This window comes from Nilaparvata lugens, chromosome 1, assembly GCF_014356525.2.
Source record: "Nilaparvata lugens isolate BPH chromosome 1, ASM1435652v1, whole genome shotgun sequence".
NCBI classification, from domain to species: Eukaryota; Metazoa; Arthropoda; class Insecta; order Hemiptera; family Delphacidae; genus Nilaparvata; species Nilaparvata lugens.
Window position 1 is genome coordinate 92,028,211 of NC_052504.1, and position 20,777 is coordinate 92,048,987.

The 20,777-nt window shown below is 32.8% G+C and overlaps 1 protein-coding gene across 1 annotated transcript in view; it reads left to right on the top strand.

The window, feature by feature from the left end:
* LOC111055461 overlaps positions 1–20,777 on the top strand; it is a 209,632-nt gene that overhangs the window by 131,129 nt on the left and 57,726 nt on the right. The window contains exon 8 of the mRNA XM_039419615.1: positions 11,737–11,824. Within this exon, the coding sequence (XP_039275549.1) occupies positions 11,737–11,824 (88 nt within the window). The remainder of the gene's footprint in view (positions 1–11,736; positions 11,825–20,777) is intronic.

Sequence of the window (20,777 nt, forward strand, 5' to 3'; positions counted from 1 at the left end):
CACTTGACTAATAAATTCCATCAGGTTTCAATTCGTTGCTAGCGAGAGGCTACTTTCACACACTTTCGGTTTGGTTCGGTTCGTTTCGTTTTCGGCAAATTCCGATGAGTGTGAAACGATGATTCGGTTTGAATTCGGTACCGAATAGCAACCGCATAGCACCGAACGCCCCCTCGACACGAATAGGTTTCATTATATTAGAATTCGTTGCTAGGGAAACAGGAAAAAACAAAGTCTTTTACACACGCTTGCCTTTTTTGTTTCTATTTTAACCTGATATCGTGATGATCTGTTTCAAAATTTTCCAAGTCAAAATCATAAATGGTCAATTCATTTCTGTTAGTTCACAGAAACATTTTTCTCAATGAATAGTTTGCTATAAAAATATGAAAGATATAAATTAAAACTTAGTTAGTTCATATAAGCTATAAACGATAGCCTGTTTATTCTTTTCCGATTGTTGTATTGTTTTTACTAACCTAATAAATAAATGAATAAATAAATAGATAAATATGCTCTAGTGCTAATTTCTAGTTCATATAAGCTATAAACGATTTATGTGTTAAATAGTCATGAGGAAGAAGAAATCCATCTTCGTTTAGAAGTACACCATTGGTAGACTACCATTTTGTTGGGCGGAGTCAACGCGACCAATAGCAAGCCAGTATTGTTGTCAGTTATTCGAATCAAATTTGGTACATTTGAAAAAGAAAAATTGGAAGGATTGAAGCTAGATATTGATGATATTATATCTACTACTGAGCTATTTTACTCATTTTTGAGTATTATGTATTATTACAGCGCTGGAAAAGAAACACTTCTTCAGAAATAAAATTTCTAACGAAGTGAATCGCTGTGATAAAATCCAGTTGCGTGTCATTGAAAGAAATACGGCAAGCTCTAAATGAAAATTGTTCAGTTCGATCGCAGGATAATGAAAACTTGCATGTCATCCAGAGAAATTCAACAGAACGTATAAAAACTGGAAAATTACCATCTATTTTCATTCATTTGATATTTGCATGCAGATTTCCGTTCGAGTTCAAACGCAAGGCTCATACCCAACCCTTCATAGCGTTCAATTTTTAATGTTTGTACTTTTTATCCTAATTTATAATTGTTTTTGCTATTCTCAAAGAAACTCCTTTCTAATTCTTAATCCACATATATAATTTTTAATCTTATTTATTTCAATATTTTTATATTGTACTGCGCACATTACTTCAATCTCAAGCCACTTTACTTTCTTATCTCTTTACCTACTGTATTCATTCCTCTTATATTGGGTTTTCATCTCTTTTTACCCTTCCTCTTATCACATTTCATATTACTGTTGCATCTTTCTTTCCACTGTATTCCTCTTCAAATTTCTCTCTATATTTGTATCAAGTCTTTTTCCTCTATATTCGTTTTTCTAATATCTTTTCACAATAGTTTTTCATCTACTTTTTCAATAAATGTATCTCTGATTCTCCTATTCATATTGATATTATATATTTTTCTGTATTTATTGTATATTTAAATGTATCTCTGATTCTCCTATTCATATTGAATTATATATTTTTCTGTATTTATTGTACTAAAGTCGTTCCTCTTATTACTTTCCACATTCGTTCTCATTATCTTTTTCTACTGCACTTCCTCCTCTTACCTCTCTTTTTACTACATATATTTTTCGTAGTTCCTCCAATCCAATTAAAATAAAATGAAAATAGTAACATTCATTCAGAAAACACCTTTTAGACCTACTTCTTTTTCAAAACCAATGAACATATTCAAATTAGAAAGTCATTTAAAATTAATTCATAACTATTCATCCAATATCTTTGCCATGGAAAAAATTGTAATGTGAAATATTCAGTTCAATATTATCATCAAAATTTTTATAGTTTTTGCTTTTTAAATGTGATTTTGTGTTTGAAAATAGTTTTCTTGATTTTAAAATTTATAAAATAGGAACTCAGGAAGTGAAAGTGCAAATTTTTAGTGAGAAAAATGAAGAACCCAAGACATAACCTATAAACTTGAGTGTTGATAGGAAATGACATTGGGTAATACGGCGAGGCAGAACATCCAAAAGGATCCCTCTGCCGATAAAAGCCATAAGAGTAAATAAAAATCCAATATCTTTTCACGTTCGTTCTCATCTCTCTTGCACTGTCTTTGTTCCTCCAATCTCTTCCCTCATTTGTTCTCATCTCTTTTTGTAGGTACTCTACTTGTTTTTCAAAATTCTTTCCATATTAGTTTCTTTGTAGAAACTTGATTTGCAGACCAGTCTACTGCGGCAACAAGTTGAGTTACATCAGACTGTCATCTTTGCATGTGACTCAATGGCATTGATGTAATATTTAGTGCATACTGACAGATTTAAGTGATTTGCAGAGTAGACGATCGATGAGTCATCGCTGGCAAGCGGATGACATGCTGTTATCATTGGCAGTTGTGGTCTACTCTATAGTGGGGTCCACGTTATAATGACAGTATTTGATCAACTTCGGTTTTGCTATCCTTGTCTATCATTCGACAAAGCCGGTGGTACTATCCTTTTCTAGGTCCACAACGATGACAATTATGTTTTTGACGGTGTAGAAATATAATTGATTAATGCAGAGAATTGGCATCGCTATTCTTCTATCTTTATCCACTGTCATTATAACGTGGACCACACTATAGTCTCTAGACCGCATTGACCAACATGCTAATGGAATGTGGTGCTGATCCGCCAATGTATCGCTGTCAAGATGGTGTACCGATAGATTGGTTATTCTATGGCTATAGTGATCAAATGTTAGCAGTAACCGTGATGGTTAACTAGAGTAACTGTGGCCTTATGATAACAGTAGTGACTTCAATTGTCACTAGAATTCACAAATGTTTAATAACATAGGGCATAGAATACCATACTACCATACAGAGTGGGTGAAAAGTCCGAGAACGGCTTAGTATCTCATACACAAAGGTAATTTGACGGTGGGTGTGATTGGGGATCCTACTCAAATTGAAAAAAACTACTTTACAATGACTTTAAAAATCTGTTCCGCCATCTTGGATCCGCCAGATTGAATACAACTTCATTTTTTTAAATAGGAAGGTGGTCATGCGATACATGATTTCGATAGGGAATTTCAAGAAAAAATGAATGGCAGAAACCGCATATCGATATCTCAAACCGTTTCGGAAATATTCACATTATTAATCAATACTATTCAAAGTAGAAAAGAGAGAAAAAAGTCTGAGAACGGCTTAGTATCTCATAAAAAGAAGTGATTCCTAGGTGCGTGTGATTGGGGATTTTACTCGAATTGAAAATACTACTTTACTATGACTTTAAAAATCTGGTCTGCCATCTTGGATCCGCCATTTTTGAATGCAACTTTACTTTTTTAAATAGGAAGGTGGTCATCTTATACATGATTTCGATACGGAATTTCAATAAAAAATGAATGGCGAAAACCGCACATTGATATCTCAAACCGTTTAGAAGATATTCACATTATTAATCAATACCACTCATGTATTTCATTTCTGATTTGCATGGTACTGATTGATAATGTGAATATCTTCTGAACAGTTGCGATATCGATGTGCGGTTTTCGCCATTCATTTTTACTTGAAATTCCATATCAAATCATGTATCGCACGACCACCTTCCAATTAAAAAAAATAAAGTTGCATTCAAAATGGCGGATCCAAGATGGCGGACCAGATTTTAATGTTATAGTGAAGTAGTATTATCAATCCGAGTAACATCCCCAATCACACCCACCCTGTATATTGGTTATTCTATGGCTATATAATACGCCATACTATCATAGTAACGATACTATCATACATTGGTTATTCTATGGCTATAGTGATGAAATGCCAGCAGTAACCGTGATTGTTGACAAGAGTAACTGTGACCTTTGGTAACAGTGACTAACATTATCAGTATAGAATTCTCCAATGTCTGCTACTGTACAACAGATTCAATTCAAATTTATTTCCTCCACAAAATTCAACAATATTACATTTTTTAATCTCATCTAATCTCTGGATGGAATCAATTCACAATATAGCCTACCATATGACTTTTGTATGATTATTCTCTCAATTGTTGAGTCAATACCATACAAAATACATAGTTATTTTGAAAGCCAATACTTTCGGCGACTAAAGGTAGGCGCACACAGATCGTCATCGGACGGAAGGCACGCATCGGACGGATCGGAAGATTAGATTTGATGCATTGTTTTCAATTGGAGTGCGCATACCTATATATTGCGGATAGGTATGCGCACTCCAATATTAAAAACAATGCATCAAATCTAATCGTCCGATCCGTCCGATGCGTGCCGTCCGTCCGATGACGATCTGTGTGCGCCTACCTTAAGGAGTCGGTAAATTTTGTTGTCCAGCGAACTCGATCTGTAAAAAGGTTCGAAGAATATGTATTCAAATTTGAAGCTGATTAATTAAAGCATTTGAAAGCAATTGTAGAACATGCAAACAGACGGACAACGATTTTGTCCTTGAGTGGAATTTGGAACTCCCTAACCCTCATTTTCGCTCGTATCTCGTTCAATTATGTAAATCTATTTTAAACTCTGCTGTATTTCAATTTCATATTTATTTATTTATTTATTCATTAGAACAGTCACAAACACGATATTTGGAAAGAGAAACAGAAAATTACCCAAAACTTCTTCAATTCCTTGATTTTTGCACATAAATAGTCCAAAGTGAGGTTACATAAGTCTTTAATCCAGTACTTTATATTTATTGTAATCTGCATAAATAAAGCGTTCAATCAATCGATCTCTCTGTCGCTCTTTCTCTTTTATCGATTCCAATCTCAATTTTATCACACAACCCCTGATTGTCATTGTAACCACAGAACAGTGGACCCACATGGAAATGACCGGTATGTCAACTGATCCCCCTGTCGACATTCCATTTGCGGGTAGCCTATCGCTTGCATTATTAGCATCAGCTAATTATATGTTTGTTAATTGGTGCCGCCCCTCCCTTATGGTGGCATGCTGGTCCAACCCTCTCTCTCAGTTGAGGTAGGGGATGATATTATTTGAAGTTGTGCAATGTACATTGCTGAAAAACTACTGAGTGTGAAATCTCTATTAGTTCAAGTGGAGAGGGGTTTCTACATAACATCTGTTTCATTTTGTACATTGAATGGTTTGAGTATTCATTTAATTTATCTACACTTTCACGAAATCGAAATCAAATCAATTACAGTAGTTGAATTAGAAGAGTGGAAAAAAGTTGACTAAGCGCTGGTATTTGATAAATTTCAAAGTTAAAATTTTCTCTCTTCGTTGATTTGATTTCGTGATTGTGTAAATAAATGAAAAATGAAACATCATTTATCCAACCATAGGGAATGTGACAAGTGAAACGTAGAATCCGAAGTGGCTAATTTTGATAGAGCGAGTCCCTCGTTACAGCATTCATTATATATATATATATATATATATTATATATATATATATATATATATTCATTTCTAATACCTTTGAACATTTTTTTAAATGTATAAATTCAGGGCTACTTTCTTGTATTTATAAAATAGAATTATAGTACCCTTTAAGAATACAAATTGTAACGTAACAATTACAATTACGTTACGTTACAATTTGTATTCTTGTTTTATTAATTTAAAAGGGTACTATAAACTATTTTATAAACCTTTGAGCATATTCGTTAATAAGAATCAATGCTATTGAGATTACCCCATAAACAAAATACACTTCCTGGTTCCTTGAGATACCACCCTTTAATCGGGGCTCTACTGTATTCGAATTTCATTTTGTATCATTGTTTTCATCTATTTTTTTTAATTTATGGTATTAACTGTGAGCGTTGTCTTATTCAAAAGCATTTGTCGAGGGTTTGAAAATATTTCTGAAATCTTTGAGTGAGAATTTATCTTTTCCTACAGTTACGTTGGAAAGTGGCCATTGCTGCACTGATTACAGAACGCAAAGAATCACTTTTCCGCTCTAGTGCGGGAAAAATTTTTCTGCACTCCAGATTTGCAACATGGCAACGCAAAATACTTAGTAGGTTATATGGAGCAACAGTGCAGCAAAATCAAAATGAAGTTGGTAACAGTGACTGGGCTGCTATAGTGAGCAGAGGTGCAACGAAGCACAACGCGCTAATTATTAGTATTATATATTATAACCAACGACAACGAGGACTTTAGGATTTTAGGATTAAGGTTTTTATCAATAATAAAATTACACAGAAAAACATTTGATGCATTTCAGGCAATTTTACCCATAATTACCCACTTTTCATATTCAATAGTAACTGTAGGAAAAACTTAATGTGAAATACGTGCGCAAAGTTCCTCTGCTGCACTCAAGAAACCATTCCGCCCTCGCCTACGGCTCGGGCGTAATAGTATATTTCGCACCTAGAGCAGAAAATGAGATTTTTCCAGTTCGAAATCGGTTTTCAAGTCCGAGGCCGTAGGCCGAGGACTAGAAAAGATTGAGAGCTGGAAAAACATTTTTGCCCGTGGTGCGAACGATATTTTTCGCCACACTACAGGTATTGCTGACAAAATAAATAAAGAATACAAAATAAAGAATACTCGTTAAGCTATCGTACCTATCTCTTGATTTTAGTGGTAGAAGATTTGCAGTCAGGATTTCAGATTCTTTTAAAATTTCACTTGGAATACCACAGTCATCTTCAAGCATTTTTGAAAATTCGGAATTCACTAATCAACAGTAAATAATTGAATAAAACTGGTTGCGAAGCGAATTAGTTTGATTCGAAACTGGAACTAAAATCATGGCGACTTCAGCTTATTATGAAAGTGGACACTCGCCCGATCTAGCGGATGACTTATTAATAATAATTAGCGCGTTGTCTCCAGCCATAAGCGGCCGGAAAGAGACAACTTTCTGGCCTAGACCGGAAAAGAAACCCTTTTCTGACGTCGTCTGCAAACAAGGTCTTTCAGATCTACGTAGGGACTGGAAAACAGCTGCTTTCTGTGCAGTGTGGCGAAAACGTTTCTTTCGGTGCAGCAAACTGTCACTTTGCGCACTAGTTGCACAAATAACTATTTCATTCAAGATTTATTTATTATTGAACTGTACAAAATAGAAAAACAAGATGTCTCTCAAGTTGTCAAGTAGTAGACTTGATGTTGTCTCTTCTAAAAGTGATGATCCCTCAGAGATGAACCACAATCTATGAATGACAAAACAAATTGAATTATTGCATTGCAATAGATAACACAGATAAATAATTGCAAAAACCAACAAACAATACCAGTAGATACAATATTGATGTATCTCAAATATTGTACTCAAGAGACCGACGATTATTTATTGATGGAATATTCATAGAATAAAATTAATCAAACAGCTTCGAACTCTCAAGGTATCTATAGAAACGATAAAGTTTTCGAATAGTCCTGAGGGAATAGGATGAGTGTTACGATCTGTTTAAAAGGTTCCCGTGGGACTACAAGCCGGTATATTTTATTTTCCAGACAGCAGCGGGTCGTTTTCACGGTATTTATTGCAGTTGACTGCATCCAGTCAATATTTCATTGTAGGTTAGGTATTGAGAGAGTTCCTATTGCACTCGTATAACAAACGTCATAGAGAATCCCTGAAGAATTTCCTGCATGAATCTATGCTAAAACAGTATTATTTATTTCATTGACAATTACAAATCATAATTATAAATATAATATGATTGGGGGAAGACAACAGGCATAGCCCAAAACTGTCTTCTCCCAAATTTTTACAAATAAAAGTTTCAAAAAAGAATAAGGTTAAGATTTTACTTTCACTTCAAAAAGTCCAATTTCCACTTCAAAACTAATGACTAAACTAAAAATTTTGAATTTTGATATTTAAAAACTGATTAAAAACAAAAATATTCTACTCAAATCTCTACAAATTGGAAATTTTTGAGTAATTATGCAAAACTTTGAGTCAGAAAAGAAACACAACTTCACTATTAGCACAGCTGATGATGTATCCTGTATACTCCCCGAGTCATGGCAGTGTCATGTTGTAATATCCGAGCATAACTAGGACTAGGTATTATTCTAATAAAGATTATGAAGCAGTTCTCACAACTGTTTAAACTTATTTGAAACTTTTATCTATAAATATAAAAGCGAAACTACACTGACTCATTTCCTCTCTCACTCATTCATCGATAAATGAATGCCGGAAACGCTTGATTATATTCCGGAAATACATTGATTCAAGAAAAAATATGAGATGTTCTTGCAAGTTTCTCGTATGTATTTCAAAATTATATGATTTTGAAACACTTGATTATATTCAATTCAATTTCATTTCATTTATTGCCAATTAGAATATTCAAAACATAATAAAGAATATAAATAAATAAGCATAATTACTCATACATATACTTGAATAAAATTAAAATAAAATATAAAATCTAGGCATAACCAGCAAAAAGAAAATCTTTGTCCGCTGGTGAGAGTTTCAAAACAGTAAAAGAAAAACATAATATTTCGAAATAATGCAGAAAGTTGAAGTTAAATTTAACTAATAATTACAAAATTTTATAACAACAGAATCATAAAAAATCAAACTGTTTAAACCGGAAATGATTTGATTCAAGAGAAAATATGAGATGTTCTTGCAAGTTTGTATTTCAATTATATGATTTTTATGGGCTTGAGCATCAAAATTATCACGTATTTTTTAAATCTCTGACATTAATTAGAACAGTTGTAAATTGTTTATTTGGGCTACGTGCTTCCATTTTTTTTTGTTAACAAATTGGTAGAAAATTGATGTAATTTTGTTAAAGTTGAGCTGAGTACTTGTAAAAATTGTGTGATAATGGTTTTATTCATTTTTTTCGAAATAATCTACATAGTATATATATATTGAACTGGTTTTTTGGCGTCCTCAAAGTTGTAACCCATTCTTCAGGGTTGATGCACAGAAAAAATATACTTTTAGATTATATTATTCGTCCACGGTTGATGTTTGCATTACAGTCCAGGGATGGTGAGGTGAATCTATATTTAAAATTCAACTGAAAGTTCAATTTTAAATTTCAGCTTCACCCTACCTTATAAAAAATCGATGTAGTAATGCACTTGAAAAGTGAACATGTGGGGAGTCTAAATTGGTCAAAATGGAGGTCATCTATTACTGCAGTAGGGAGAACTGGGTTAGGTTGATCTAATAATTCATCCAGTCTCCTTATAGACGTCTCATCAGTTGAGAGCATGAAAAGCTCTGATCGGGTTTTTCAAGAGAGAGAGAGAGAGATGGAGGGTGAAGGAGAACAAATCTTTATTGCCTATTCCATCTTCTTCCTCCACTTTCTTCTCCCCTTCCATTTCACTTTCGACTTTTTCGTTTATCCATTTTCGGCCAATATCTTCTTTTTCACTTTTTAGATCTTGATTCAATGATCATATTCTCCTTTTATCCGCTCTACCTCATCATCCCTTTCATTTTATACATAATATACTCACCCTCGAGAGAAGGAGCCCAATCTTATTACGCTCTTTTAGATACCATCTTTTTCTTTCCTTGCTCTTTCTCCGACCTCCTCCCTTGTTTTCTCTTCCTTTTGATCTTTTTATTTCCTTGTTTTCCCTTCTTGCTCTCTTTCTCCCCTTGTTTTTATCTCTTCTCCTCCTCCTTTCTTCTTTTATGCTTATTAATCATTTTCTATCAAGCTCCTCCTACTTCTACCCTTGTCTTCTATTTCATTTATTGTTATATTTCCTTTCCTCTTCATTCGTCCTCTCTGCCTTCCTCCGAGTCTCTTCTTCTTCTTCTCCTCCTTCTCCCTTTTTCTCCTCAATCTACTTCTAGTACATTCCACTCTTCGCTTATTTACTTTTTTCTCCATCTAATTCTTCTTTACTTCATTCCCTGTTTATAAATCTTCTCTCCCATTTTTCTCTTGTTATCTCTTTTCCTTATAATTTTCTCTCAGTTTTTGTCTTTCCGGTCTCAAAATTTTATATTTTTTCAAAGTTTGGAATTTTCTAATCAATTGTGATTGATTTAATTTAATTTAGAAGTATTTTATCAATTTAAAAATGATATTTGTGTGTTTTGAATTGTAAATTGAGTGTTTTAATTGATGAATGTTAAGTGACACATAACCTAACTACATTTAGACTGTTGTATAAATTCAAATTGTAACCGTTTTGTGCTTATAAGCCTGTGGTACTTTTCTGTAAGTTGTGTAATTCTGAATGAATGAATAAATAAATAAATAAAAATAAATCACTTCTCCCTATTTCTTCTTCTTCTTCTTTTTCTCTTCATCATCATCATCATCATCTTCTTCTTCTTCTTCATCTTCTTCTGAATCTCTCTCTTATATTTCCCTTTTCCCCCTTTTCTGCGATTTTCCCTCTTATCCTCCTCATCTTCTCTCTCTTCTACTCTCCCTTTTTTCTCTTCTTCTCACTCTTGTTGTTAATCCTATTTTCCACTCTCTCCTCTGTTTTCTCATTCCTTTCGCCCATTTCCATCTATTTCTCCTACGTTTTCCTTTCAATTTCTCTTCGATCGCCTTATCGGGAATTTTGCTTCTCGCTCTCAAGTCCCGTTTTGATCAAGAGTGAGACCATGATGCCCCATTGCACGTGGAAGTCACATAAGCTATCAACTATATTGGCTGGTCCGATAATATCTTGCCTCTTATAGGCTACTGGTTGTTGCAGTTCCCAAAATAAGTGGAAGGTCCAAAACCTGAGTCGATCGACATCAACCGTCTAACGTCGATTGCTTGTCGTGCTCAAGATCTAGAAGTGGAGAACTATATTAATAAATCTATATATTAATAGATAAACTATATTGATAAATTTGAAGAAATTCTCGAGAGAACAAAGCTGTTTCACAAGGGAATTGAGCGTTTATTTGTTGAACTTCAGATAAACTTTCAATTATCCATTCGTTTCTCTCATTGTTGTATAATATTGTTTCCTCACTTTATCTATTAATAATTGATAGATGTAATAATTTATCCACTTCAGTGATATCACTTGAAAATGGCATCAATGTCCAAAACATGTTGTGATTAAATATTTCAAAAAGGGTACTAAGATTTTTATTTCTCTTTCTATTTCTATAAAAGTAGCCCTATACAGGAAAGAGATAAATAAGATTTCACATAGTTGCTTATGACGCAACACACACTGATTAGTCATTGCAATTAGACATGTCTTCATAAGCAACTATGTGAAGTATTGTGACTAAACGTGTCTGATCATGTCTTGTCTTGTCTTGACTAACTGGTGTGTGCCTAGCCTGAGATTTGATAGAAACACTATAGGGAAGTACCGTAGCATGGACTATGACTACGAAGAAAAGTAAAAGTAAAGTAACTTAAATTATAGACAAATTAATGTATGTAAATTCAAATTCACTTCATTTTGAGCTTGAGATAGTTGAGAGAATAGTTATCTTGGTACTAATAAACTGGAAAATAGTGATAAATTATTACATCTATCAATTATTAATAGATAAAGTGAGGAAACAATAAGAGAAACGAATGGATAATTGAAAGTTCAACAAAATACACGCTCAATTCTCTATTGCAATATCTCAGTAATTTCCATCTGTAAATAAATTAATATTGATGTAAAATAAATTGAAAGTTCAATATAAGATAAGTTACCTGATATGCTTGTTGCTTTCATTTCAGATTAGTATCTCAAATTTCAATTTGCGTTTCCTTTTTTTGTTACAGCGGCGGTTATGTAAGATCAGCCACCCACAGTCCAGCTCCCACTCTGCGACCCCCCACCCCCGAGACAGCTCGCACCGCCCCTGCCACGGTTAGTAAAATACTCAACCAATTATTCACCATCAACAATATTGAAACATTCAATATCATTGAGCATTGTATCGATCTATATATTATGATTTAGTCATGGATTGATTATTATATTGCACCTTGTTAGAATTGTACAGGCATTGGTTGATTGATGGTTTGCCAGCAAGTGCAAGTAGATTGTAAGGCTCGCATCAAGATTGATTGATTGATTGGTTATGTGGTCTCACAAAGTTTCTAGGAGGTTAGGGTATCGAATGCTTGAGACTATGGAACTATTTGTGTGGGTGATTTACTACTCTATAAACATGCCTCCCAATATTTTATATATTGTAATCGTGTTTCTTTCTATGTACTCTTAACAGAGAGTTGAGTGTAAGATAGGGTCAACTGCGCCCTAAGACTAGGCACACACCAGTTAGTTAAGACAAGACATGATCAGACACGTTTAGTCACAATACTTCACATTGTTGCTTATGACGCAACTCACACTGATTAGTCTTTGCAATTAGACATGTCTTCTTAAGCAACTATGTGAAGTATTGTGACTGAACGTGTCTGATCATGTCTTGTCTTGTCTTGACTAACTTGTGTTCGCCTAGCCTAACTTCGCTCTCTAGGAAAAATAAAGGCAGTCATTCTTTTCTTTCCTACTATGCATCATAATACACTTGCAAAGCTACTCGAACTTGTTATCAGGCTACGAAAATCGAACTAAAGTATAATTAAAACTTGTATACTTTGAGGTGGAACAATTTATTTACAATACTGAGGTGTCAATGTTAATTATGTGAAGTTATCACATCCACATCTTAATGAAGTAATGAATAGTTAGTTTCGGCTGTTACAACGTTATCAAAATTGATATCTGGTAATTTTGGAGTCTAGGTCTAGAGACTAGGTTCCTGGAGATTCATAAAGTTGTAAGAATTGGGATTAGTATCTCATTTTTATGATAGATGGGTGGCTGCGAGTTAAACTCAAGAATTTAATTCAATGAGGAATTGAAGATATCTACTACATACTACAATAATTATCACCTTCACTACTTCGTAGATTATTATATTGGTTTTTGTTTTAAAACGTTTGATTCCAAGAGTGTAGAGAAAGAGTTTAGATAAAATTATACACTACTGCGTAAATTATTACATTGGTTTTTGAATTTAAATTTTTATTCAAGAGTGGCAGAAAGTAGTTATCTTGAGATAATAAAAAAGTTCAAATATGTCCGTGGTCTAGCAGTTTTCTCTTGAAAGATAGAGTTTAGTGATTCTTGTTTTAGGGACTGAAGTTTGAGACAATTATCATTCTAAATTTTTATTCCTCTTTGTTGGTAGTTCATACTTTTTATTTGAGAATGAAGAATAAGACACAACATCCGCCTCCCAATAGGAGAACTTGAAGAACTTCTCAGGGTTTGAAAAGATGAAATTGGGGAAAAAATTAATGATACTGATATCAAATAAGTATGCTGTTACTCTCAGATTGAATCTCTAGAAATCTATTTCAGGAATCTTTTCCAGGCTCAGAACCATTTTCAAATTAAAATATCCAATCATTGAATTTTTTGAGGCAGATAATGAATAGAATGTGTTTATTCTAAAGTGAGAATTGAACATTATTTAGCAAAATTAAAATCTGTAATCTTTTATTATCTCTTTCCACTAGTAATAGGCTAGTTTTCAAAAATCTCTTGTAAAAATGTACAAATCTAAATAGATTTCAACAACATAGTAAATGTCTTGGGAAAACAATGTAAATATTGGATGTTAAATTGAATTAGATGCACTATGCTAATATGTAGAATATTTATTTTGATTCTTGTCTTCAGAGTAATTATTCCCAAACTGAATAACAGTATTGCTTTATAGTAACCGTCAAATAATTAAATACATAATAATATTGACTGTACTGGAGAGTCCAGTCAATGAAGATTCTAATTAAAGATTAAATATGAAATATTCTGTACTCTTTCAGAAATATTAGTAAAAGTTCAATTTTTTTTTGTAGTTCACATAATAACAGTCTAAATTCAATGTTCACATCAAGTTTTTAAACTCAAACTTAAAATCTTAAACTTGACTCAAACTTAAGTTTTTATTTTGAGTTCGTTTTGTTGTTCTTGAAGAACATGTCAGTTTCCATTGAAGGGTAAAACTTCAAAATCTAAGAGCAAATACCAATTCAAACATGCAATAAGCTGTTGCATATTTGAAGAATTTGAAAAGGTTGTAAAAATATTACACAATATTAAAGTATTGCTCCTGAGATATTGAGATTTTGCTACTGGTGATGTACAGTGACCTTAAATGTTATGCTTCATTAATTGAATAAGTAAATAATCATGATAATTAAAGTATTATATTTGTCAATAATAATTATTTCCAATCAGAGCAATAATAATTGATATAAGTTATATTTAGAGTATAGCTGCGTTCACACCAAAGTTATTAACAAAATGTTTATTTTTCCGTCCTTATAGAATCTATTAGATTAAACGAACTTTGACAAACACATTTATGCACATCATGTGTATGATAAGTTATGTTCAATCATAAGGTGCGTACAGATATACGCGACGCGAACATGAGCAATTCACTTTTAATCAGCTGATTATATCTGTATTTTTACAGAAACGGTAACATACAGATATAAAAACTTGGCATCAGCTGATTAAAAGTGAATTGTTCATGTTAGCGGCGCGTAAATCTGTACGCATCTTAATAGAATCTATAAGGACGAAAAAATAAACATTAACTTTGGTGTGCAGCTTATGACCAAAGTGTTACCAATCCGCTGAGGTATGTAAAATTATTGAACTTTAATGATTAGGAATGTTGAATGATTAATAATAATTATTACATGCTAGATGATTAGAAACGTTACTTTGAACATAGTTCAAAAATTCCTTCATTAACATTTCAAAGGTAGGTGGAGGAATCTATTTTCCTACAAAACGATAAATTTAGAATTCATTTTTAAAATTTCCTTTATTAAGAGATAAAAATTGTTAGGTCTCATACTAAATTCATTGAGTAATTTAATCACGTTGACAAGTTTGATTGCTTGTTACCGCTGAATGTTGTCTATTGAAAGTTCAGACAAAATTGCAAAAAATTACAAATTTTCAGTTATTTAATAAATTTATAGTTGTTAGGTCATTGATTATGTTTATTAATTTGATTCATTAGCCGGAGGTTTTTATTGATGTAACTTTAGGATAGTGGATGATCAAATTCTCAAGTTGAACTAAATTCTAAATCATTTAAATCACCTTTTAATCGATAAAATCCTTTATTTTTATAACTGATTCTCATTAAAAAATTACTGTAAACCCAATGAACCAGTATGAAGTTTGTAACCACTGTGATTTCTCAGTTATTTAATATAAGAACTAGAAAGTTTCTATTTCATTTGTATTTTTTAGACAAAAATTGAATTTGAACTTTCAAGCATAACCTATTTTTTGGACATGTTATTCATTATCAAAATTAGGGAATAGAATGGTTTTGGACCAAGCCTGTTGTTCGTTCTAGATCATAAAAAATTATCATATTTTTAAATAAATTTTTATTTATCATATTTTTTATAAATCATTCTTAAAAAGTAAATTCGTATGGCTTTTGTTGGTGGGGAGTCCCTTGCCATACGACTTGTACAAGACATGGGGACTTACTTATATGATTTGCAATAATTGTATCCACAAATAAAAATCAAATCAAATCAAGTTTTATTCAATGATATCACTTACAGTAAATTCGTATTTACTTAAAGTAAATTCGTATGGCTTTTGTTGGTGGGGAGTCCCTTGCCATACGACTTGTACAAGACATGGGGACTTACTTATATGATTTGTAATAATTGTATCCACAAATAAAAATCAAATCAAATCAAGTTTTATTCAATGATATCACTCACATGACAAATTCCATTATACAAATGATATTAAAGATCATTGAATATAAAAATATATTCAACAAACCGATTCAACGCAGAAACTACAAATCTTCATTATGAATCCAGTTTCCCATATTAAAATTGAGCCCATGAATTCTTACATTTCATAAAAATTCTTTATTGACTGGACTTGACGTACAAGCATTAGGCGAATGTGTAATGTTCTCTGCTTCTGGTGAATGGTGTTGATGCGTTTTATGTTTTTGATTTGATTGCTTGATTGTTGGTTATCTGTTGATAATAACGGCTGGTCAAATGTCTGCTTCTGTTTTCACATGTCTGTTCTGATACTGTAACTACACAACACAACAGAGGGACCATCGGCGTATTTACTACATATAGAATCGACCCTCTCTCTCACACTTAATCTCATCTAAACCTGTGTTCGTGCTCTGAAAAGAGACAACAATAATAGTATCTTTCTACTCCAGTGCCTCTTTTTTCGAACAATAATTGTTACTGTTGTAAATAGAGTTGTTGAGATTGTGGACGAACTAATGTTGGTAGCAGTGCGATTGTGGTCTTGAAGTTGTAGTCCATACAAAATAGCTTCCGACTTGGAGGGATATGCAGAGCAGAGCAGAGAAAAGTAGGGATCACTGTAATTGAAACAATAAGACGTTGATGTTGTCAATACCACTTTAATTTTTTCGAAAATTAATTCATCTTGCAGAACCAGGTTTCATGGTAACACCTACCTGATAATTTGATTGAATGGTATGAGATGTTGTGGTATTTCTCCATAATTGAAAGAATAAGACGTTTATGTTGTCAATACCACTGTATTTGTTCAAAAATTAATTTACAGTTCAGAACCAGGTTTCATGGTAACACCTACCACATATTCAGCTGAACTAATGTTGTCTGTTATTGTTGAAGGAACAGGAAATTCAATTTTAGGTTATGTGTTGGGGTTGTGAAAGGGAAAGAAAATTGAAATTGTTAGTGGGAATAGATAGATTAATGATGAAATTTAAGACTTAAACTTGAAAAATGCTATTATTCAAATTAAAAGTTAAATTTCAAACAGTTTTTTTCTCGATTTTTCTCCGGGTAATTGTAGTGGTTTCAATAGTTCGAAAACTTGTCCATTTCATAAGTTTTCAAATGAGTATGAATTCGAAAAGGTATGTTTCATGATGAAGTGTTAAAAACTGCTAATATCTGGAATGAACACCTTCAAAATGAGGACATTCACAAACAGCAAGCATCAAGTGGTGAACCTAAAGGGGTGAAATCACCTGATTTCTCTCTGACAATATTCACAATTTTCAATCAACATTTTAACATTCTACAATGATATGACTTCTTCAATAACTCGCATGATTTCCTGTATCATAAAATATTGAAACCATCATAATTGCCCGGAGAAAAATCGGTTTGAAATTTGACTTTTAATTTGAATAATAGCATTTCTCAAGTTTGAGCCCTAATGAAAAACTACAAAATGTCTAACAACAAATAAAATTACATTAATCTTGTTTGAAATGTTTTCCTCTTTCCAACAATACCCTTGAAATTGAAATTTGATCAGTAGTTATCGAGTTATTGAGTATTTAACGACCGGAAGTAGGCATATTCTGAAAATATCGAAAAATCTATATATTTCGAAAATTAAGGTCGATAAGAAAAAAGTTCTCTGAACCTTTTTTGTCAAAAATGTTGTGTAGAATCTATGGTCAACGGCTGTTACAACCTTGGTGGGACTCCCTGTATACATGAAATTTGGTTGGTAGCTTATTGCTGATTGTATCTTCATTCATGGTTTTGAATTCCCACTAACAATTCTCATTCTCTTCCCTTTTACAACCCCAGCACATAACCCAAAATTGAATTCCCTGTTCCTTCAACAATAACAAACAACATTAGTCCAGCTGTAGATGTGGTAGGTGTTACCACAGAATTACAATATTATTATTATTATAGGAGTTTTCTCTGGTGTTACCATGAAACCTGGTTCTGTAATCTAAATTAATTTTTGAATAATATAGTGTTATCGACATCAACGTCTTATTCTTTCAATTATGGCGAAATAACACCACATCTCATACCATACAATCAAATTATCACTATAATTGGCTGATCTTCCTCCATTTCTCTGCTCCGCATATTCCTCCAAGTCGGAAGTAATTTTGTATGGACTATAGGTGGTTGATAAGGGATGTAGTTGCGTTGATTTTGTGGAAAGAAGTGCCAAGTTCATACCATAAATAAGGAAATCTCTTCTTATTGAAGTCACTATAACCAATTTGATTCTACAGCTCAAATTTTCTCATTTATTATGTGAGTTGCAGGCATGTTTCAAGACACTGAGTCTTATTTTCAGGAGTCCCCTATAGTTTTTATTTTCTTATTTGTTATCTCTTAGTTAATTCCAGGTAGCACACTGATATTACAGTAACTATATAACTGGTTTTATAGTTACTGTAACTGATACTAGGGTCGATAAACTCACTCTACCTTCCAAATTCAGAAAACATATATTAGTAATGTTGTAAAAGGATGAATTGAAGGTTTATACAACATTATTTTATTTTTACTTGAATTTGAAATTGCTTATTGAACAACTCAAAATAATTATGAAGCTTACGTGAACACATTATTCCCATTATTCGAACTAATTATTTTATTATTGAGCTAAATCATTATTTTATTATTGTTATTCAGGTTACTGTTATTATGTCAAGATTACAATATCGAGGGCTTTATGATTGAAATGTACTCATTATATTCCCTGATTTTCAGGATTATTATTAATACACTATTGATATTACACTATCAAATATGTTATAAGTATATAATATAACATCTTATCTTCAAAAAATTAAGAATTTTCAGTGGCCACACAATGTGTTATAAGTTTATAACTTAGAACATATCTTCAAAAAATTAAAAAATGATTTTTCAGTGCCCGCACGCTAGTCAGGCGACTAGACATGCATCTGTTCAAAATCGTACTATACTCTTCAGTGAGTTTGCAACTGAAAGTCAGCTATCTAATTTAATGTGAAAGAAGCTTTCGATAGTATAATATCGTCCTTATAATATAGTCCTCAAGTTCAAGTTGACTTGATAAAAATGGCACATATAGTCGAAACATTTTGTGCCTAAACAATTTTAAAATTTATATTTCTATTTATATCCTGAAGTTCATTATATACAAAAGGCAATCTCAAAATTTGACACTTCTTTCTGCTGAATCTGTGCCTGTTTCATAAAAATGTGATATTCTTGTGAAACGTTATCATTTGACCATAGGATGTGCACTCACTGCATGAAATTGTGTTTGTCTATAGTGAGGTCCACGTTATAATGGCAGTGTTTGATTAGCAATGGTATTGCTATCCTTGTCTATCATTCAACAAATCGGATAGCACTATCTCTTTCTTGCTTTGCTCTGTTGCCAGATCGTCTTCTAACAATGTAGAATTGATAATTAACAAAATATTTCATCTTAATTATGTAAATCCATTATGAAATTATTGAAAACGTTGCCGAACCTCTGTCTTGTCAATGCCTTCTAAAGACGGTAGCTGATACAGGTTTATCAATTTAATATCAACTGTTTATTCTAGTTTAAAATAATCGATTACATTTTATTAAGCAATAAATAGTTTTATAGCAATAAATAAATAGCAATTTATTGCTTAATACAATATAATCGATTATTTTTAAAGAGAATGAACAGTTAATATTATATTGATAAACCTGTATCAGCTACCGTCTTTAGAAGGCATTGACAAGACAGAGGTTCGGCAACGTTTTTCTCCACTGCCATCATTATTTGGACCTCACTATAGTGTGTGCACATATTATTGTCAGTTGTTACAGTTTCACAAAGCTTCTAAATGCTTATGCAACATGCTCCCGAAGTAAGATCAACTACACTACATCTCTTTCCGCAGCCTATACTCCTAATTTTATAACTTCAGAACTGATGTAACACGTATTAAGTTGCGTGCAGACTTATTCGCCACGAACATGCGTATTTCACTTTTCATCAGCTGATGCTATTCTTATTAAATCTGTATTTGTACAGAAACAGTAAGATACAGATATAACTAGTAGTCCTGTGAACAGTAGACCTCACGCAGTATTCTCATCCACAAGTACCTGATTGAAACTATAGACCTTATGGAAATACAGCAATAGACTGGCTTCTCCACACATCTTTGTAATCACTTGTCAGCTGATTTATGATGAATAATTCTATAGTACTGTATGATTTTTACTCTAATATTAGCGTATGAAGGAGGCTCTTTTCTTCTTTTATATTATCCTTGAAATGCAAAATTTCCAAAAACCTTGTATATACGTCGACGCGCAATTAAAAAAGGAACATACCTGTCAAATTTCATGAAAATCTATTACCGCGTTTCGCCGTAAATGCGTAGCATATAAACATATAAACATTAATTTAAACATTCAGATATTTAAACACTAAGAGAAATGCCAAACCGTCGACTTGAATCTTAGACCTCACTTCGCTCGGTCAATAAGCACAGCTGATTAAAAGTGAAACACGCGTGTTCGTGGAGCATATCTGTAGGCTAGACGCACACCAGTTAGTCAAGACATGATCAGACACGTTTAGTCACAATACTTCACATTGTTGCTTATGACGCAACTCACACTGATTAGTCATTGCAATTAGACATGTCTTCATAGCAACTATGTGAAGTATTGTGACTAAACGTGACTAGTCTTGTCTTGACTAACCGGTGTACGCCCAGACTAAAGGTGCGTACAGATATACGCGCCGCGAACATGAGCAATTCACTTTTAATCAGCTGACTATATCTGTATTTTTACAGAAACGGTAAGATACAGATATAATAAGCACAGCTGATTAAAAGTGAAATACGCGTGTTCGTGGCGCATATGTCTGTAAGCACCTTAATTGAGATAGGGAATGCAATGTAGCCTATTCCAATCTGGAAGTTATAAAAATTGGAGAACTTTTTGACTGATACTATCGCCAGATTGATTCCTGTTGAAGA